This window comes from Cnephaeus nilssonii, assembly GCF_951640355.1.
Source record: "Cnephaeus nilssonii genome assembly, chromosome: 13".
NCBI classification, from domain to species: Eukaryota; Metazoa; Chordata; class Mammalia; order Chiroptera; family Vespertilionidae; genus Cnephaeus; species Cnephaeus nilssonii.
Genome location: NC_137084.1, coordinates 70834922 through 70857601, shown reverse-complemented (window position 1 = coordinate 70857601; position 22680 = coordinate 70834922). Strand labels below are relative to the sequence as shown.

The following is a 22680-nucleotide window of genomic DNA, read 5'->3' as shown; positions in this document are numbered from 1 at the left end:
CCTTAATCATAATCACAGAAGTAATGAAAAGGAGATGCAGGATTCAAACCCAGGCTGGCAGGGCGGCAAACCCTAGACTCTTTCCCTGATACATTTTAAACACCTTTCTTTCTATTCAATCCACTTACTAGATGGGTAAACAGATTAGAAACCAAAGAACTTATAATACTTACTAGGGGCCCGGTGCACAAAATTCATGCATGGGAGTATGTGTGTGTGTCCCTCAGCCCAGCCTGCACCCTCTCCAACCTGGGACCCCACGAATGTTCAGTAAGGTAGCTATGGTAAAAAATGATGAGCTCTCTAATCTGAGCACTGAACAAAGGGCAAAGGTATAATTTTGAAATTAAGACTTTCAAACTTGCCTTGATTCTCTTCTTTTTCATCGGTACTGACGAATTTGAAAGATTTTTATTAGAAGTACGGGAGTTTCGCTCACGCTCATCTAATTCTTCAATTTTCCGCTTTTTTGTGGTGTTCCTTGCAGATGTTCTAAATTGCTGTGTATTGTCCTTTAGAGGAGTTGCTGAAGTAGTCCTAGAGATGGCTGCTCTGGAGAGAATCATTAATGTGTGCGCAGCCATGTTCACACTGTTTTCACTCCCTGCTTCACTGGCAGGGCTGCAGGCCGGCAGGTCAGGGGTGACAGGAGGGACCATTATTTTAGGTGTGCTACCGTCTTCAATGAGACGCCTGCTAGAGGGGATCTTGATACCATCGGTAGGTTCTTCTTTATGTTTTTCCCCTGCCCCTGAGCCAGGTGTCCGGGGCACAGATAGATGAGCACTGTCCACGAGCCTGTTTACTGGGCTATGACGTTGAGCATCCTGTAACATTTCTGTGGTATGTTTGCTTAGTGGGTTAATCAAAGAACTGGCAGATTTGGTTTGTTCCTGTTTTACATCCTTCACAGCTGCACCTACGGAAATGACATTTTTACTGTTTGAGGATGTGCCTTGTTTTTTGGTTAGTTCTTGCAGTGATGCTATAGTCTTCTCATTTCGTAAACCTCCATTTTGCTGCCCATTAGACAGTTTTAAAATTTCTGGATTTTTCTGTCTTTCCACATCACTGCATAATTCATTCTCCTTATTAGCTGTTGCTTTATGGAAAGATTCAAGTCCAGTTTCTGTTGATGAAACTTTCTTTTCTGACTGAGCTTCTTTTATGGCATGTCGGCCAATGGCAGTTTCTGATTTAGATAAAATCTTAGGCACAGGAGGTTTCTCTCTCTCTCTTTTGAGAGCATTATTAGAAGAGAGTTTTAAGGTAGAGGACATCATGGGTGAGCCAAGATTAGGAAATGAAATGTCATTCCTTTCTTTGCTCTGGGACACCATCTTATGGTTTGTCCCTTGTGTATCTGCCACGGGAACAGTGCTATCAAAACAGAGCACACGCCTGTGGCTTTCCAGTGGTTTGCTAGTTGGAACTACATTCTCTACTGAGAAGGGAACTGTGATTTCTTCGAGTTTTTTTCCATGATCTGTTGTCATATTCTTGTCAGAAACTTCAACTCTTAAAAAAAAGAAAAAAGTTACCTTTAGCAACTTATAAAGAAATCTTTTACATGTTAAATCTGTGCATTCAAATAATCAGATAGAAACTACTTTTATGCTCACCTTTGTGCATGACATCCAACTAAATGACTTGATGAATCCACCAAATTATTTACCTGCTTTCCTGGAATTATAAATGAGTAATTAGAAAAGAAAAACATTCCTGAGAGAAAAAGTATATTCCTCTGAAAGAAAATGAAACAGATCACACTGTATCACACATCATGAGACAAAAAATTAAATGAAAGCTAATGTACAAATGAAAACTTTCCCATATTAAGTTTAAAAGCCAGCTTTGTAATATATATAATATGGTCACTCATCCATTTTAGAGCAAACAGAAATGCCTTGCTTCAACTTCAGGCAAATATTATGAATCCGTTTTTGGATTTATGAATTACAATGTTCACTTAACAGTACTACTTAACCCTAGCTTTTGGCTCAGTGGATAGAACATTGGCCTGCTGACCGAAGAGTCCCGGGTTTGATTCTGGTCAAGGGCACATACCTTGGTTGCAGGCTCCTCTCTGGCCTGGGCCCTGGTTGGGGCTCGTGCAGAAGGCAACCAATAGATGTGTTTCTCTCACATCGATATTTCTCTCTGTCTTTTCCTCTCTCTTCCACTCTCTTTAAAAATCAATGAAAAAATATCCTGGGATGAGAATTAAAAAAAAAGAAAGAAAAAAAAAAAGAGTACTACGTAGATCTAGAAAGATACTTAAAGAAAGCAGTATGTTTTGCTTATTTTAAAAATGTACCCATATAATTGTCATGTTTGTAAGCCTGTCACCTACAGTACATGTAGGTGTTAATAACCATATTTTGATTTCCATGGAGTTTATGTGAGAGAGCAGCAAGGCATGAAGCTAGAAGGAAAAGCAGAGATGAGACCATGAAGGGCCTTATGTATTTAAAAAATTTTTAAAAAATGTTTTTATTGCTTTGAGAGAGAGAGAGATGGGAATAGAAAGAGAGAGAGGGAAGGGAGAGAGATAGATCTCAATGAGAAAAAAAATATCAATCGGTTGTCTCCTGCATGCACCCTGATCAGGGGTGGAACACACGTTATGTGCCCTGACTGTAAATCGAACCAGGAACCTTTAGGGGTACAGGAGGGCACCCAACCGAGCCAACACTGGCCAGCCAAGGACCTTATGTATTATGCAAAAGGTTTCATAGAGAAACCTTATGAGTTTTAAATAGGAAACATTCATGAAAAGATTTATGTTTTAGAGTCACTCTGGCAGTAGTATAGAAAATGAACTAAAGAAGAAAGAAAACTAGAAATAGGAATTGTAGATATAATTAGACTAGAGGCCCGATGCATGAAATTCATGCAAGATTAGGCCTTCGCAGCCCCAGCTGACTTGGCTCTTGCAGCCCCGGCTTCATCCAGACGGTCTTTCCACTGTTCAGCCATTCGGTTGATTTGGATATTACACTTTCATTATTATAGATGGCTCTAAATATTCCAGGTAAGAGACAATGAGGATCTTAAGAGTCAGTAAAGGGAATTACATAGATATGAAGAATAAAGGAGCAATCAATGGTGATATTAACCAAGGGAGGAAAAGTAGGCAGAGGAGGTCTTTGAGGAAAAGGTGAGACCTGGATAGGCAGAGTTTGCAAGTCTCCAGTTATAGAAAGTTAGAGAGGGAGAAGCATCGTATAGTGGTGGTTCCAGAAGCCATCAATAGCTGGAAGTAAAGAATTGAAAATGTCCAATGTATATGCCAATATTAGGTCACTGGTGACCTCATTTTGAACAGTTTTAGTGGCAACATGAGAAAAGACAATAACATGGATAAAAAAAAAAAACCAAACTGAGAGATAAGAGGGATTGAGAATAAAGGGTTGGCAGGTTGGACAAACCTAAGGAACTTTAAAGCCAGAGAGGGAAGGAGCCCAAAAAGAAAAGTTGAAGATACACAGAAGACTAGAGGCCCAGTGCACGAAATTCGTGCATGGGTAGGGTCCCTAGGGGCTGCCGTCTGGGACCCCCCTTCCCTGGCTGCTGGCTGGGGCCTTCCTTTGTTCCGTACCACCCCCTGGTGGTCAGCACATGTCATAGTGAGCAGCCAAACTCCCGGTCAAACTCCCGAGGGGACACTTTGCATATTAGGCTTTTATATATAGAGATAATCTAGAGCATAAGTAGATTGTATTAACCTTATAAAGGAGATAATTATTCCTCTAAGAAAGAAAGGAAAAATGATTTTGGAAGTAGAACAGGTACATATTAAAATGGAGTTTACTACTGATAAGTGAGGAAAATAAGTGGCATTAAAGGGCCCAGTGCCACTTCTAAAGCAAAGCTCAGAAGCCCCGGTGTGAGGGCAGAGATCACTGGTTGGTTAGATCCAGGGCTGGGGGTACCAAGTAGGTATGGTAGAAGAATGTAGATATGTAGGTTTTTAATTGTACTGAGAAAAATGATTGATGTGGTAGGGTCTAATCTGAATAGTGAAGAAGAAAAACTAGAATGGAACTGAGTGTTCAGGTAAAAGGCGAGGATTCAAACACTAGGAGCTATCATTGGTGGAAGAGAGAGTCAGTGGATATATGGAAATGAGAGAAGTTATTGGTCTTTAAAAATTAGTGAAAAATTAAAGATGAAGCTATGGGAGAGGATGATTGAAGACTTAGAAATGGCAAAAGTCAGAATTCTGAGGGTTAGGTTGTTTGGCAGGTTATCTACATGGGCATATCGTTACCATAAAGATGGAAAAGTTTTAGGTACAGAAGTCTGAGAACTAGGTGCAATATTCATCATGGCCCTGGATGCAAGTCTGGTTGTTACTTTGTAAATGGTATTTTTTGTTGAAAAAGTTGTAATTTTGTAATCAGCACCATCACACTTTTCCATTTATAAATTATATATTTTTCCATTTTTAAAATTCATTTATCCCAGCATCATTAAGATATTCTCTTACATTTTCTTTTATGCTTAATTGTTTTGCTTTTCACTTTTAGGTCTTTAATCATCTTGGGTTTCACCTTTGTATAAGATATAAGGGAGGGTTCCAATTTTTCCCCGTAATATACATAATATCCAATAAATTTCATTTATTAAGCAATCCATCCTGTTCTGACTTCTGACTTCACCACATACAAGTTCCTATAAATACGTAGTCTCTTTTAAATTCTAGTTTGTTCCATTTATCTTTTTGTTTAAATTGTTGTAAAACCTTTAAGCAAAGAATGGATGATCACCTGTTAGGAATGGTTTAAGTACTCAAAAAGAAAATACTGTAGTGTTGTTGCAAACAAATGAATATATAAACATAAAGCTGACATTAATGAATTTAAAAATGTACCTGTACAAGGCTTATTTCTTAGTCCCTGAGTTTTCTGAGACTTTGGAGGCACAGGGAATTGAGGGATACTTCTATTGCATACAGGTGCTGCCAAAGGCATGTGAAGGACCTATAAAAGAAGCCATTAGTTATAAACTATGTTTGAAAAAAACATCAACGCACCACTTTTTGTTCATAGATCTTACCTGCTGAGGAGGAGCAGAAAATGTATTTGCATTCTGACCAACCACAGATACAGGTATCATTCCTACCATTCCTTGGAGTACAGGCTGGACTGGAGAAGCAATTATGATGGCAGATCCTAAAAAAACCAACAAAATTTAATAAAATAAGATTCTGTCTCATGACACCAAAATGATTACTAATTTGAAACAAACTCTCTAAAATTATAATCCCCCTTTCTTACAATTTTCTTTTCTTTTTATGAAATTAACTTAGGAACTAATAAATTAAGGAAAAGTGAATTTGAATATTAAAGTAGTGATGGCATTTAGTCAAGGTGAATATCATAAGCAAGCATAAGATTCTACAGCCAAGATATCATATTATATTTATAACTTTTTTCTTTTCTGCAGAAAAAAAGAAAACACAGCAAAAGCTTTGTTACAACCCAAAGCCAGAGCAGACCACATAATGTCCTCCCTCAGCCGTTTCCTTGTTGTTCCCATGCTTTCGGCACAGAGTCGTCCACATGAAGAATAACCCTGTTTCCTAAGCTGGGGTTTAGTTTTAGCTCACCACTGGAATGCACCAGCCAACAGGGAAGTGGTCAGGTGCAGTGGCGGGTGGCTATTTATTTATATCTAGATTCCTCTAGAAATAATAGTAAAACTTACTAGAAAATTGGTGGTGAAGGTTTCAAGTCTGAATCTTATACCAGATTACTAGGGTTCCAACTGAATATTAATAGCCCAATACTTGCTCACAACCCCAACCTATTATCTCAATGGTATTGGTCAAAAAAGTTCCAGTGTCTGTAATTGGGACGGTGAAGGACAATGCTTACATGGTCCTTAGACATCAACAATAGAGCCTGTGGCTATCATAATTTAGCCCTGCCCTGTAAATGAATCTTTTCCTTATACACTTTCACTAACTGCTCCTCAGGATGATCTCACTTTCATGAATACCTACTTCAGCAACTCAAATATCTACCTACACTTGTGCTACTTAAGATTCCTTCCTTCCTTTTACTCCAAATACTACCTTACTTCTCTAAGTTTCATCTCAAGTTCCACATTCTCTACCTTTATCTTATTTTAAATAGCACTTGATACCAAGCCATCAGGCTTGGTACTTAATTGTTGGTATTTAATCAAATGTTACTGTATGCCTATAAATGTAAAAGAGGGGGGAAAAGTGGGAACCAATAATTAAGGAAATGTAGATGAATGTGTCATAAGCTCTACCTTCAAGAAACATAAAAAAATAATATGACAGGCATGTCAATCACCAACTACAGATAAAACAGCATGTACTAATTGCCACAAGTCCTCTATAAACAAAGAAGTCTAAAGATAGGGATCAATTCTGAAAGGTGAAAGACAGTGAGAAATTACAAAGGGAGAAATTCAGGTTGTGTCTTAAAGTCTTTCCAAATAGATAATAAATTCCTTGAAAATTAAGACTATAATAGATCTATTTTTAAAAATTCACAGAACAATGGGTTTTAGTAGATATATAGCTATTTGATAAATTAATCTTTCTTTTCTCTTTTGTAGTTTAGCACATGGATTGGGAAATAGTTGTAAAAAAAAAGGAAAAACTGTAAACCATCAAATTCCATCGCTTAGCAGATAAAAAAAAGTTTAAATTAATTAGCTAAAGAGGAGGTATAATCACATACTTCAGAATCTTTTCTTATACTACCTATGACTTATTATCGCTTAGTCAATAACTATATACACAAGAGAAATTAGATCCTACTCCACAGAAGTAAACTTCAGTATGTTCTTAAAGTTACCTTGTGAAAAGTTGGGTGACACAGCTTGGTTGACAGCAAATACACTGTTTGACCTTGGTGGTGTCTGTAACTGGGACGGTGAAGGTTGGGCAGTCAAAGGTGCAGAATTTCCAGGCAACACCACAACACTTGACTGAGTTACAGTTGTTCCCAAGGCTGTTGGATCAGTCACGCAGGTAGCTATCAGAATGTTATTTGAACTGCCAAAAGTTGTGCTTGTAGCTGGCATCAATTGTATATATCCCCCATCCTTGGAAGCACATGGTGTAACATTGGCTGAAAAAGCAATGCTGTCTTCACTCTGAGTGTTGTTTACTGCAGAGTCCCCAGGTTTAAGCACTAAAAGGCTCTGTTCCATTGAGGCTGAATTCCCTGTTCCTTCAGCAGATGTGATAGCACCTACAGTTTCTTCTGAAGACAGACATTTAACTAATTCTGCATTTTTGGCAGGTGATTTAGCAGAGGACAAAATTATAGTTGGCACATTTTCTCCACTGATACTAGAAACAGCAGTGTTAAGTTCAGTCTCTGAGGAAACAAAGGAATCATCACTAATGATAATTTTGAGAGAGACAATATTTGATGCATCTATCTCTGTTGAGTTGTTGCTAGCAGGTTTATCACTAGTATTTTGGGACTCAGGGCGAGACTCTACCACTGAAGAGCACACAGGTTCTGAAGGAAGAGAATGTCTTTCTTCTACAAGATTACCTTCTGGAGGCATCAATGCAACTTCCCCACAGTTTTCATTTTCACCTAATGAGAGAAAAACACTATTTCCATCTTCTTTTGCAGAAGATGAAGGTTCTTGTGAATCCAAAGCAACTTTATCAGACTTGGAGGGCTGATTTTCATGTCCTGTATGATCTAACTCAATACATGATGAATCATTAGATGGTTGTTTAATTGAAGATACTGAATCTCCAAGACCAATTTCTCCTTGTTCAGATACATTTAAAACTGAATTTTCAACAGACACAGATATACTTTGAAGTGAAGAATTATCTTGGCACTCTGAAAGTTGTGATGTCACTGGTAATACATCATCAATGTCAATTTTACTCTGATGAATTTCTCTAGAATCCAGTGCTTTGGAACCAGGGAAATTAGTTTTCAGTCTTCCTATATCATTAGAATTTTCACAAAATTGGCTTTTTTTAGATGGCTTTCCAGTTAATGGTATATTTTGGGATAAAAGTTGAGAATTTTTCCCAGAGAGAGTTAAGTTTTCATTTTTAGTTTCACCACCAAGGGAAACAAATGAAGTTACTGGTGTATCAGACTGATCTACTTGTAATCGAGATTCATTCGGCACATTTGGAGACAAAGAGTTCTTTTCAACTTCCATAGCCACGTCAGTTTCAGTGAACATTTGATTGGTGTGTAATTCACCACAATGCTGATTACATTTGGCATCAGAATTTACTCTTTGGTTAAAGTCATTTAAATTAGGCACAGACTCAAAGGTAATATCAAGGTTACACTTCTGTTCAGTAGGTACACCTGTTTTGAAGGTTTTTTTCTGGATGCTAGAACCTATCTGGGAAAAATGTCCCTGGGCTTCCTGTCTAAGCTCATCATGGTTGCTGCCATTCTTTAAAGCATTTGATGTGTCTTCATTTTGATAAGATGTACAAAGTGGGGGTTGACCAGATTGATCATCTGCAAAATATTAGCATAGTAGAAAGATATGGTGAGTATGTACAGCTTTTGAGGTAGTCATCTTTATATAAAACCTATTTAGCCAAGGAAGTCACCAATCATTGACATACCAGTAAGCAGAAGTCTGATGTATTAAAAGTACTAAAAGGTACTTTTCTTATTATAGACTAGAGGCCTGGTGCTCAAAATTCATGCACTGGGGTGTGTGTGTGTGTGTGTGTCCCTCAGCCCAGCCTGCACCCTCTCCAATCTGGGACCCCTTGGACATCACTCTCACTATTGGGGACTGCTGACTCCCAACCGCTCGATTGTCTTCCTGCCTGATCACCTCCTAACCACTCCCCTGCCAGCCTGATCGACGCCTAACTGCTCCCCTGCCGACCTGATTGCTCCCAACTGCCCTCCCCTGCCGGCCCAGTCACCCACAACGACCCTCCCCTGCCGGCCCAATCGCCCCCAACTGCCCTCCCCTGTAGGCCTTGGTCCCCCCCAACAGCCCTCCCCTGCCGGCCCAGTCACCCCTGCCTTCCCCTGCAGGCCCGGCCACCCCCAACTGCCTTCTCCTGCTGGCCCAATGGCCCCCAACTGCTCTCCTCTGCAGGCCTGGTCCCCCCCCCCCAAATTCCCTCCCCTGCAGGCCTGGTCCCCCCCAACAGACTTCCCCTGCAGGCCTGGTCCCCCCCAACTGTCCTCCCCTTCGGCCTGGTCATCCCAACTGCCCTCCCCTGCTGGCCTGATTGCCCACAACTGCCCTCCCAGGGCGGCCATCTTGTGCAAGGGCATGACGGTCAATTTGCATATTAGCTCTATATTATATAGGAGGATGCCTTTTAAACAAGTGTCAAATTGTTTTCAACCTTCTCGGAAAATAGATGACAGACACAATGAAGGATAAAGTATACAGGTTTAAGAACATCAAATATTTACCAGCATATATAAAAAAAAGAGGTCCAAACACGCAGTTTTTTTCAAGACAGCTAACTTTTTAACTTCTACTATTTCTATTGACCTTATCTGATATATTCTTAAAGGTGAAATGGGGCCAAGCACATTTTGCACGATCAACATACAATGTTATTGTATATTGTTTGATATTCAACACACATTTATTGAAGATCAACCATATGATTGGTACCGGGAAACGAAGATGAATGACCTTGGAGAAATCAGTCTAGTAAGGAAAGCAAATACAGAACAGAAAGCTGTAATAAAACATGATAAAAACTGTGAAAGTATAGGAACAAAAGGCACCTCTTTTTGCTAGGGATGTGAACAAGTGTTACAAAGGAGGTAGTATATCTTGAAAAATGTAGTGTGACAGCTGGAATAAGAGAAAAAGATACTTTAGAAAATAGCACAGTACTGAAAAACTGCATACGGTATTCACAGGTTAGGATAGAAAACAGTAACAATTAACAATATAAAAAATACAGGAAATGTTTATCAACAATCATGTAAATTCTGTTAATGTGACACTGGTAAAATAATATTTGGTACAGAAAACACTTGAATCCTTATTGTGGGGAAACTAGTGGAGATTGCAGTCAGGCCAAATAAATTCACTAGTCAAGTTTCAATGAAGCAGGAAGACCATCTGAGAAAATAAATTTCAAACCTCATTTTGTGCATGGCAGAACTTAATTGAAGCACGTTGTTTCACACATACTATATAGTGAGAAAGATATACCCCAACATAATTCAGGCGAAGAAGAAATGGAGGATTGGACTTGGGTGTAGGCAGAGGACTCAAAGAAGAAATGTAGTTTTGAGATTCTCCAAAATTAATTTTTGTAAGACATGATGCAAAACTAGGAAACCATCAGGGTTTTTAGGGGTAATAACATTTAAGAACACATGAGCAGAAATGATTACTTTGGCATAGCTTGTTGCAGACAGAAATGAATACACGTGGTACTAAAGACGTTAGCAAGAAGTGTGAGATGCCAGGATAATGTGAGAGAAACCAGGATAATGGTTATCTTTGAGGAACAGGGATGGAAAATATATTGATTGGGAAGTGACATGAAGAGAGGTTTTGGTGGTGCTGTGGTGTTTTATTTTTGATTTGAGAGATGGTTATATGGTATTTGCTGGACTGTAATTCAATCAGCTATATACATTTTTTATTGTGTAGTTCTGTACATGTGTTGTATTTCACCAAAGTACAATTTGAAGAAAACTGGCAAATATTTAAAAGATTTAAAATGAACATATTCACTATCTTCCCTCATTTAATAAGTAGTTACTGTGGGGCAATTATGTGTCATATTGGTACTCCATGGGAGGCAGAAATACATACAAAGAATTGAGTTATAGACAAAGAGAAGTATTACCTCAAACCTCATAAAATCCTTAATTCAAGAAATAACATATACTTTCCGCTAAATAAGTGAGGTATACTGTAGATACTGAGCAGTCAGCTAAATTTGCTTACTAGCCTGAATGATTAATACCACACACCAACCTTATATATTAGAGATGTGAATTTATGGCTCAAAAAATTGTATCAAATGTTATAGATTTTTGTTGAATTCGTCAACACCACTAATACCAATTTGTGCATGTCAAGAATCTATTGTATCATGGGAGAGTAAGTACTAAAAATTCATCTTTTAATCAAAGTACTAAAGTCTGGGGGGTAATTTTCTTTTTATATTTTTTTCTAACGAAGAGAGAATACTAGAAATACAAAAATGACCTACGTGGTAATTTGAACTTCCAAATTAGACAAGGGTTTTTGCTTTTGAAATTTTGAGACTGACATTTAGGGTTTGGATTGATGATATTAACAAAGTCAAATTCTTACCAGATTCTTCTGTTTTAAAAGAACCTTTAACTGTTAGATTAGTTTCATCTGCTAAGACTACATTGGGATTGGTTTCCATATGCTGACTGGAAATGCCTTGTGATAAATTTTTATTATTCTTTGTTTTACCTGTTAAAAAGGGAACAGGGAAACAATCGGTTACATGACTAAAATAAAAATAAGCATCAATTAATGAAGCTTGACAGTGGTCAAGCAAATGTTAGACATTGGTTTTGATTATGGTATTTTGGATGTTTTTAATATAGTGCCTTATATATAACTGACAAGTACAAAGATTTTCCCACCAGACAGGTAGTTCTTAAAACTTTAGCCTAGAATCACATGGGGGAGGGGGCCACAAATTTTGTATTTTTAACATATTCTCATATAATGCTGATATTGCTGGTTGAGAGACTACACTGAGAATTACTGCACTAGGCCATAAGGTTGAGGGAAATAGCCAACTTTTTGTATTCCTTCTGTATTATCCAACTGTGTTTGGTATAATGTATGTATAGTAGCAGACTTCAACACATTTGTGCTGCCTGACAAAAATGCCCACAAAAAACCCAAAACTTTTAAAAAACTGTTCTGTATTTTTACAACTTAGCTAAAGTTTTTTAAAGAAAAACAAAACAAAACAAAAACTCCTTTCGTATCCGTATAATGTTTAATGAAAATAGGAACTTTTTTCGGATGCTCTGGGGAATGTTGCTTCACTTTGGTTAAGTTTCCAAAGAAACGGAGAAACTTTTTTCTTCTAACTGCCTTGAAAGAAACGGTCTTCTTACCATAGTCAAAGAGATCAAAGAGTGCCTGAAATGCTGGATCTGATTCTGTCTGTTCCAGTATATCTTGGATAGCTTCTTCAGACATATGGATTTCACTCTACCAAAAACAAAAAACAAATCCTCATTGAATATGGTTTAATACTAGCAAAATAAGATATTCTCAAACATTAAATAAACATAGGAACTATACACATATATAAATACAAAATAAAATCAAGCTATAACTTGACATGTAATCCTATATAATAAAGAGCTAATATGCAAATGGTCATCACGCCCTCGCGCCGGGGGACCTGAGGCCGCATCTCCTGCCCCAGGGGACCTGAGGCTGTGCCCCCTCCCCACCCTGGCACCGGGCCAGGGGACCTGAGGCTGTGCCCCTTGCCCTGCGGGGCTTGACGAGGGTGGGGCCATCCGGGTCTGGGTCTCACGCAATTTTGAGGCGCACGTGGGTGGCCGGGGGCTTGACTCTGGGTTTGGCGGCGCGCCCCCGACTCTGATAGGAGGGAGGTTTTCATATACATTTTACTAATTTTCTTTCATCTCTGACACTTCTATTATAGAGAAAGGGCAAGTAACAATATTAAAATATTTCCTCTAGCTATAACCGGTTTGGCTCAATGGATAGAGCGTCAGCCTGCAGACTGAAAGGTCCTAGGTTCGATTCCGGTCAAGGGCATATACCTTGGTTGTAGGCACATCCCCAGTAGGAGGTGTGCAGAGGCAGCTGATCGATGTTTCTAACTCTCTATCCCTCTCCCTTCCTCTCTGTAAAAAATCAATATAAAAAACAAAATAAAATAAAATATTTCCTCTAATTAATTCCCTTTTAATGTGCATGAATTTCGTGCACTGGGCCACTTGTACTGTGTAAGTTTAAAGTGTACAGCATAATTACTTGACCTACTACATACAATGTAAAATGATTCCACAATAATTTAACATCCACCATCTTATATAGATTAAAATAAGTAAAAAATTATTACTACAGTGATTTGTATAGCCTAAGATATCTCCCTACCTCCAGGTCTTGTAAATATTTTTAAAATGCCTACTTCACCTATTTGTATAACTAGCTATTCATGCCTTAGTGAATTTGATGTATATACTATTCAGTTGGATATTATGTCTTGCTGTTCTTTTATTTATTATTATTATTTTTTATTGATTTCAGAGAGGAAAAGAGAGGGAGAGAGATAGAAACATCAATGACGACAGAGAATCATTGATAGGCTGCGTCCTGCACAACCCCTGCCCGTAACCTGGGCATGTGTCCTTGACCGAAGGCTGACACTCTATCCATTGAGTCAAACCAGTGAGGGCGTCTTGCAGTTCTTTTAAAAAGCTATCTAAACCTGGATATTTAACTTCTGACAGATACTGCACAGCATTACAAACAACCAATAGCAGAAAGTTGCATCATCACTTTAATATAACCTCTCACATATCTAACAGAGTGCCTTGATTACAGTACAGTAACCACCTGATTTTAAATGTTTGTGGAGAAAATATAAGCAAGGACTTTGAGATTATAAAAATTTAGAATAGACATGCATTTGTTAAACATTAAGATAGAAGCGGCGGTAAAAAGCAGTAATGATAAATAATGTAAAGGTTGCTTTATAAAAGCTTATCCTATTTTGTTAAATTTACTGAATTTCACCACGGGAGAATATAGGAAATGTATTTTTATGTATGTTTAAAAAATTATTCTAAAGAAAAAGAATATTATTCTGAACAAAAAGAAAAAAAAATTCAATGGTTTTTACCAGAATTCATCATCTGAAAGAAAACCCACTATAATGAATTTACTGAATTCATTTTGTGGGCATGGCAACAAACATGATTACATTGCCCAGCAGTCCAAGTAAAAGGATGTGCTATAGTCACAATCTCAGCTGCTCTTCAAAAAGGCTATTTTCTCATGGACGAAATCTTAAAATATATACTGTTAAATTATTCCTTTATCAGCTTACTCACTTTCACCTCCACTGAATAGCAAGTGACTATTATCCCCATCTTCCTTTTCTTAGCAGTCTCACAAAATTACTCAGTAAATGTTCATTATACTTTGTTAAATATTACTTGAATCCATTTTATCTTTTTTTTACATTTTTATAGTTTACAGCAGTGCAGAGAAAATTAACTTATTACACACTGCTCAGCACTGCTGCTTATTGCACACAAACATACCCACTAATGAACCTTTGAGTATTAAATACTTAGAAATACATGACTGATTGTTGCACGGACATAGGAAGGGCTTTACTGATATCTGGAAGAGTTGATTAAAGTTATTCAATGGGTTTTATTACTTTTACCATTTAAATAAGGCAATTTTAATATATGTAAATCAAATCATCATGCTATCTGCCTTAAACTTATACAGTAATGTATGTCAATTATTTTTTTCAAAAATAACTGGAAAAAAATAGCTATGAATCACTTAACAATGGGCTATTTTCTGAGAAATGCATCATTAGTGGATTTTGTCATTGTGTGAACATCATATACTGGCACTTGCTGCCTCCCACAATCAAAATTACAACTAAAATACACAACAGCCATCATTCAGAACTGCCTGAAATCAAACTGAGAAGATGTAGCCTACTACAGGGTATATGTTATAGCTTATTGCTCCTAGGCTACAAACCTGTATAGCATGCTATTATACTGAATGCTGTAGGCAATTTTAACACAAACATGTAAGTACTTGTGTATCTAAATGTATCTAAACTTAGAAAAGGTCCTGTAAGAATATGGTCTAAAAGGTTAAAAATGGTATACCTATACATAGCACTCAGTATGAATAGAGCTTGCAACACTGGAAATTGCTCTGGATAATCAGTGAGTGAATGTGAAGGCCTAATACATTCTTTACACTAATACAGACTTTATACATATTGTCTCACAAGCCCTTCTCATGCCTCCTCCCAACAGGGTAAGCAACAGAACATCGAGCTGCCAATGCTGCTCTATGAACAGGGATGTGGGCTAGACTAATAGGAAATATAGCTGGGTAAAGCATAAATCACTCTAAGAGTGACTGTCAGGAGGAAGTGAGGTGGCCTGAGAATCAGCAGGAATAGACAGATCTCAAGATGGCAAAATACAGGAACATAGGGGATAGTCAGGATGATGTGGTTTGGGCTATTGCATATTGGACCAGTGTTAAGATTAAGGAACTTTGTGGTAGCCATAAAAAAGTGAGGGTGTCCCCCAGCTGGCATGGCTCAGTGGTTGTGGGTCAACCTATGAACCGGGAGGTCACATTTCGATTCCTGGTTGGGGCACATGCCTGGGCTGTGGGCTTGAGCACCAGTGTGGGTCGTGCAGGAGGCAGCTAATCAATGATTCTCTCTCATCATTGATGTTTCTATCTTTCTCTTCTTTCCTCTTTGAAATCAATAAAAAAATATTTTTGAAAAATGAGGGTATTTAACATGGACATGGTGTAGTACTAAGAACTCAGTATTTTGACTTTGGAAATTTGTTTTTCATTCCACTGGCACAAAGGTCGCTCTCAGGCATTGAACTGATGAAAGAAATAAAACTTTTCTATGCTTTACAGCATTACAACCTGAAAATATTCCCAAAGTACAGGGTCAGGCTGGTTCCATACTATCACAGAAAGCTTTTATTAAAGTGGCAGTGGCACGCAATAGCTGCTAAGGTAGCTCCTGTGGACCTGTGTTCTCGTACAAGACAATAGGTCCTCAACAAAGAACTTACAACAATGTCCTCTGGCTAGATCTGGGAGGGCTGTAGTGCCTTCCGCATGCGTAGCACTGAAGACAGGCTCCTCTGTACTGAAACAGGCCAGTAGCTAACTGACTGGGATGTAACCTGTGCACTAAAAATTGAGGTGCTGTGAGTGAGAAGGAATCTACAGATTGCCAAGTTCCACAGATATTGCTGCTGTAAGAAAAAAAATTTCTTCTGAATCACATATCTTCCCATTTCTTACAGAAAATTCAGTTCCACTAGTAATCTTATTATGGAACCACCTTGGTATATGCGGTCCTCACTGACCAAAATACTATGTGGTAAATGACTATAATGCAATTTTGAATGGTTATCAGAAAATTCACTAACAAATTTTTTTAAGATATATATTTTATTGATTTTTTACAGAGAGGGAGAGAGGGAGAGAGAGTTAGAAACATGGATGAGAGAGAAACATTATTCAGCTGCCTCCTGCATACTCCCTAGCGGGGATGTGCCCGCAACCAAGGTACATGACCTTGACCGGAATAGAACCTGGGACCCTTGAGTCTGCAGGCTGTAGCTCTATCCACTGAGCCAAACTGGCTAGGGTCACTAACAAATTTTTAGGAACAGATTACATTCAGATAATAAAGAAAATCTATATCTTAATTATTTTAAATAACTATATATCTAATCTGTTGGCAATGGTTTTGAAATAAAACAAAAATATCATCTTTTTATATATATAACAGAGGCCCGGTGCACGAAATTCGTGCACAGGGGTGGGTGGGTGGGTGTATCCCTCAGCCCAGCCTGCACCCTCTCCAATCTGGGACCCCTCGGGGGATGTCCCTCTCACAATCCAGGACTGCTGGCTCCCAACGGCTTGCCTGCCTGCCTTCCTGATAGCCCCTAACCCAGTGATGGCGAACCTATGACACGCGTGTCAGCAATGACACGCGTAGCCGTGTCCATTTCTGATGACACGCGGCCGCATGCCGAGGATGAAACATTTGCTGCTCCTGAGGATGAAACATTTGTGACTAGAGTTTTGGAGTTAGTTTTTTCCTCAAAGTGACACACTACCCGAGTTATGCTCAGTTTTTTGGCGAAGTTTGACACACCCAGCTCAAAAGGTTGCCCATCACTGCCCTAACCACTTTTGCCTGCCAGCCTGATCACACCCTAACCACTCCGCTGCCAGCCTGATTGATGCCTAACTGCTCCCCTGCCAGCCTGTTTGCCCCTAACTGCCCTCCTCTGCAGGCCTGGGTCCCCCACAACTGCCTTTCCCTGCAGGCCCGGTCACCCCTAACTGCCCTCCCCTGCAGGCTGGATCGCCCCCAACTGCCCTCCCTTGCAGGCCTGGTCCCTCCCAACTGCCCTCCCCTGCTGGTCTGATCGCTCAAAACTGCCCTCCCTTGCAGGCCTGGTCCCTCTCAACTTCCCTCCCCTGCTGGCCATCTTGTGTCCACATGGGGGCAGGATCTTTGACCACATGGGGGCAGCCATCTTGTGTGTTGGAGTGACAGAGGCCTGGTGAATGGGTGGGGGTTCCCTTGGGGCATGGGGCGGCCTGGGAGAGGGGCCTGTGGTGGTTTTCAGGCTGGCCGCCCCCGCACCCCCCCGTGACCCAAGTGGAGACCCTGGTATCTGTGATTGATTTATCTTCTACAACTGAAACTTTGTAGCCTGAAGCAGAGCCAAGCCTCCTGCTCGCTCCATGGCTGCCGCCATTTCTGTTGGAGTTTATTTACCTTCTATAATTGAAACTTTGTAGCCTTAAGCGGAGGCCTGGGTCGGCCAGGGCTGTAGAAACTTGGCTTCCTCCATTGCCGGGGGCAACCCTAGACTCCTGCTCTCTGCAGCTCCGTGGCTGCTGCCATTTCTGTTGGATTTTATTTATCTTCTATAATTGAAACTTTGTAGCCTTGAGTGGAGGCCTGGGCCCGCCAGGGTGTGTGGAAAGCTTAGCTTCCTCCATCACCAGGGAAACCTAAGCCGCCCTCCTGCTAGCTCAGTGGCCGCCATCTTGGTTGGGGTTAATTTACATACTCTCTCTGATTGGCTGGTGGGCGTGGCTTGTGAGTATAACAGTGATGGTTAATTTGCATATTACTCTTTTATTAGATAGGATAATTTTTTACTGATTTCAGAGAGAAGGGAGAGGGAGTTAGAAACATCAATGATGAGAATCATTGATTGGCTGCCTCCTGCATGGCCCCTATGGGGATTGAGGCCACAACCAGGCATGTGCCTTTGACCAGAATCAAACCTGGGATCCTTCACTCTGCAGGCTGACGCTCTAGCCATTGTATCAAACTGGCTAGGGCCAAAATACCATTGTTTTTAACTATGAGTAAATGTATTGCATATACAGCCACCCTTACCCATACCTGAAGTCCCAGGAGTTCATCAATTGAAGTTTCGGGTTCAGCAGGGTTGCTATCTGTTTGCTTAGGTGCTTGAGCAATATTGTTGTCACTGTAATGAAGAAAGGAAAATTTTTAGTATAGTTCCTAATTAGGCAAAAACAATTAGGCATTTTAAACATACAAAGCTTACCTAGTCAAAAACTTATTAATGTTCTCTGCAAGCTTTTCTTGAAGAGATTTGTTGCTTAGTATTTTTTCTCGTGCATTTTCAATAACCAGTTGCTGGAAAAGGAAGTCAATCAGTATTAGCAAAAAAACAGATAGAATATTATGTTATTTATGAAAAAACACACACACACACACACCAAAAATACAAAACAAAACAAAACCAATTAATGGAAGCTGGATAGCTTTAATAAATCTAGGTGAAAAATCAGAAGTTATGGTGGCTCCCTCCATATTAATACCCAAATACTACATTTTATACTTTATAAGTGTTTCAAGGTCCTTCACAAACTCCTTCTGCAGTGATTACAAAATAGTTAAAAACTCCAGTTTTTCATAAAGATTTTTAACAATCTGACTCCAATAAAATGCTCAATTTTGATATGTATATCAACAACATTGTATTTATTGTTTCTTAAACATATAGCTGTTTCTTACTTGGTGCATTCGCGTAAGTCTATCTATTCTGAAGGAGTTGTCTCTTACTGTTAAACTTCACCACTCTCTATCCCAAGCAATTCAACTACACAGTCTTTGTAACTATATCAATATTTTAAAACTCAGGAATATCTTAAATTGCAAAGTTCGGGAAAGTCACTTACTTTTTCTACTGCAAATGCATTTGGATCCTGGAAATTCCATATTGTTGACTGAGGTCCAGACAAAGTGGTATTTTTCCTTTGTGATTCACTGAAACACATTTTAAAAGCTAGTCTTTCAAGCAGTATGATTTAACAGATTCAATGATAATTATACATACAGACATAATATGTACATCACGATAAAACATATTTTCTCGATTTGTGGTAGGAACAAAGAGCAGTTGAATGGAAAAGCATTATAGTCTTAAATTAAAAATACACACATGAACTTGAAGTCTAGCATTACCACTTATTAGCTATATGGTCTATAGAAAGGTAGCTTATTACCATCTGATTCACTTTATAATGGGATAAGACCAACTGCATTATTGCATTTATGAAAGAATTGAATGAAATAAAGTATATGACTTTATAAATAGGTCAAGGTTCCTATAAATGTTAGATTTTATTATAGTTGTTTTTCTATTTATATTATATGGTTAAGTGAGAAAGTTTGCCATAAAGAAAGCTGAAGTTAGCCTTGAATGAGAGAAAATGACATTAAAAACTCTAACTAAAATACCCATGACATGGCAGTTGAGATATCAGGAAAGAAACACACCCGAGGAGGAACCAAGATGGCGGCAAAGTTAAAAAACTAAACTGCCGTCTCGCACAACAATTTCAAAAATACAACTAAAAGACAAAACGTTTACCACCCAGAACCACGGGAAAGCTGGCTGAGTGAATGATTTACAACTAAGAAGAGAAAGGAGCACAAACGCTGAAAAGCTGAGGTACGGAGGCGCGCGAATCGGGCTGGTGGCGGGCGACTGGGTGCGCGGCTTTTCTTCAACCCGAAGGGAGACAAGCTCCCGATCACTCTGAAATCCAGTTTCTGGGGACACACGGGGGACCCAGATGCCTACGGGGAGAAGCTGGACTCTTGGCCATCGGAAAGTGAGAGTGATTTTTTTGCAGAGGTGCGCCCAGCAATCAGTGTTTACTACGCTGGAGTGCGGGACATGGGGACTTGGAAACGCAGAAAGGCAGAGATGGCTGACGGCAGCCATCGCCGTTTGCCACGCCCCAGCCTAGTGACGCCCAGAGACCCCGCCCCGCACATTCTACAAACCCGTCCAGGCTCCACACAGTGGCTTTTGCATATAAATGGCCTGTTCTGTGGCAGCTTAACCAAATTAACTGCAGCTCCAGTCAGACTGCTCCAAAACTGCCCAAGCAAAGAGGAGGAAACTGTAGTTCTTGCCGTAGCTCCTGCTGGGGGGCCTCAGACAGTAGCTGACCTACACCCCATTGGAGATCCAGCCACTAGTGTATCTAATGGTCGGTGTGAGACACCAGATTTCAACCACTCTCATAAGGTACACATTCAAGAGGCAGACTCAGTGAGCACCAAAGCCCTACTGTGTCTCCAGCACAGTAATTATTCCGTTATAGACACAGCGAGTCCTCACAGCCAATTGGCCTGGAGGTCAATTCCTCCCAGTGACACCAACAACAATCAAGACTTAACTACAACAAGGCTGTACACACAGTCCACAAAGGGGTACACCAAGAGTGTCCACCTCAGGTAAATGGGAGGCTGACCTGTTGAACCAATAGGACACCTAGTACACAAAGCTACCCAACCAACTCAGGGAAGCAGCGAAAATGAGGAGGCAAAAAAAAACAGATCCCAATCTAAAGAAATGGGGGAGAACAAGCGACTGGACATAGAGTTCAAAACCATGGTTATAAGGTTTTTCAAGAATTTCATGGAAAAGGCCGATAAATTTAATGAGACCCTCGAGGATATGAAAAAGGACCAACTAGAAATTAAACATACACTGACTGAAATAAAAAATATTATACAGAGACCCAACAGCAGATTAGAGGAACGCAAGAATCAACTCAAAGATTTGGAATACAAAGAGGCAAAGGACACTACTCCAGAGAAGCAAGAAGAGAAGAGAATTCAGAAAGTTGAAGATAGTGTAAGAAGCCTCTGGGACAACTTCAAGCGTACCAACATCAGAATTATGGGTGTGCCAGAAGAAGAGAGGGAGCAAGACGCTGAAAACCTATTTGAAGAAATAATGACTGAAAACTTCCCCCACCTGATGAAAGAAACAGACTTACAAGTCCAGGAAGCACACAGAACCCCAAACAAAAGGAATCCAAAGAGGAACACACCAAGACACATCATAATTAAAATGCCAAAGGCAAAAGACAAAGAGAGAATATTAAAAGCAGCAAGAGAAAAACAGTTAATTACCTACAAGGGAGCACCCATACGATTGTCAGCTGATTTCTCAACAGAAACTATGCAGGCCAGACGGGAGTGGCAAGAAATATTCAAAGTGATGAATAGCAAAAACCTACAACCAAGATTCCTCTACCCAGCAAAGTTATCATTCAGAATTGAAGGGCAGATAAAGAGCTTCACAGATAAGAAAAAGCTAAAGGAGTTCATCACCACCAAACCAGTATTATATGAAATGCTGAAAGGTATTCTTTAAAAAGAGGAAAAAGAAGAAAAAAGTAAAGATAAAAATTATGAACAACAAATACATATCTATCAACAAGTGATTCTAAAAGTCAAGTGAATTAAAAATCTGAGGAACAGAATAAACTGGTGAACATGATAGAATCAGAGGCATAGAATGGGAGTGGATTGATAATTCTCAGGGGGAAAGGGGTGTCTGTGGGGGGGGTACGGGAAGAGACTGGACAAAAATCATACACCTATGGATAAGGACAGCGGGGGGGAGGTAAGGAAAGAAGGGGGTGGGAACCGGGTGGTGGGGAGATATGGGGGGAAAAAAGGAGAAACAATTGTAATAATCTGAACAATAAAGATTTATTAAATTAAAAACAAACAAACAAAAAAAACCCACACACCCACTTTAAACTAAATCACTTTTTTCTGAATATTCTTCAAAGATACATGGGTTAAGAAGGACAGAAGAAACTTTTCTCAGACTGTCTCTGAAAAGATCACCTACTAGCCATTGATTTAGGACTTAAATATGCGTTTGTATACCTTAAAACATGCCAGTATTACTTATATTCATTTAAAAAACATTTATTTCAAAAAATCGAGATAACAGCAATTTTTAGATATACTTTTCTGTATTAGTAGAGAAAAAATGTATTTCCAATGGAAGTGATAGGCCATTATTTTAAGACTAGATGCCCGGTACATGAATTCGTGCACGGGTGGGGTCCCTCTGGGTGGCCTGTGGGGATCGGGTTTTGGGGATCAGCCTGAAACCCACAATCCAACGCCGTCTACAGCTCCTACTTGCAGCTCCTGCTTATCCCAGCCCCACTGCGCCTGCTGCGGACTTGTGCCCAACCAGTCCCGATTGGGAGAGGCTCATGCTGCCGTAGCAATGCTCACCAGCCGTGAGCCCTGTGTCTGGCACCCTCCTGAGGGGAGTGCCTGCGGGATCGGGCTGAAACTGGCTTTCTGACATGCCCCAAGGGGTCCTGGACTGTGAGGGGGAACAGGCCAGGCTGAGGGACCCCACTGGTGCACGATTGGGCTGGAGGAAGGACCATGGGAGGGAGACAGGGTGTGTCTGGCCGTCTTGCCCAGTCCTGATCAGGGCCGATTGGGGCCGGGGAGGGACGTGGAAGGTTGGCTAACTGGGGAGGGACCACGGGAGGGCTCCAGGGCATGTACGGCCC

At 39.9% G+C, this 22680-nt stretch overlaps 1 protein-coding gene across 2 annotated transcripts in view; it reads right to left on the bottom strand.

The window, feature by feature from the left end:
- Positions 1-22680, bottom strand: part of NPAT (nuclear protein, coactivator of histone transcription) — a 59810-nt gene that overhangs the window by 4622 nt on the left and 32508 nt on the right. Inside the window, exons 8-17 of one of the 2 annotated variants that reach the window (XM_079787435.1) lie at positions 19009-19096; positions 18372-18463; positions 18203-18290; positions 12099-12195; positions 11308-11436; positions 6840-8501; positions 5062-5177; positions 4877-4985; positions 1623-1683; positions 366-1518 (exon numbers count right to left, since the gene is read on the bottom strand). In XM_079787435.1, coding sequence (XP_079643561.1) covers positions 366-1518; positions 1623-1683; positions 4877-4985; positions 5062-5177; positions 6840-8501; positions 11308-11436; positions 12099-12195; positions 18203-18290; positions 18372-18463; positions 19009-19096 — 3595 coding nt within the window. The remainder of the gene's footprint in view (positions 1-365; positions 1519-1622; positions 1684-4876; positions 4986-5061; positions 5178-6839; positions 8502-11307; positions 11437-12098; positions 12196-18202; positions 18291-18371; positions 18464-19008; positions 19097-22680) is intronic. The other variant, XM_079787436.1, reaches the window with a different exon arrangement.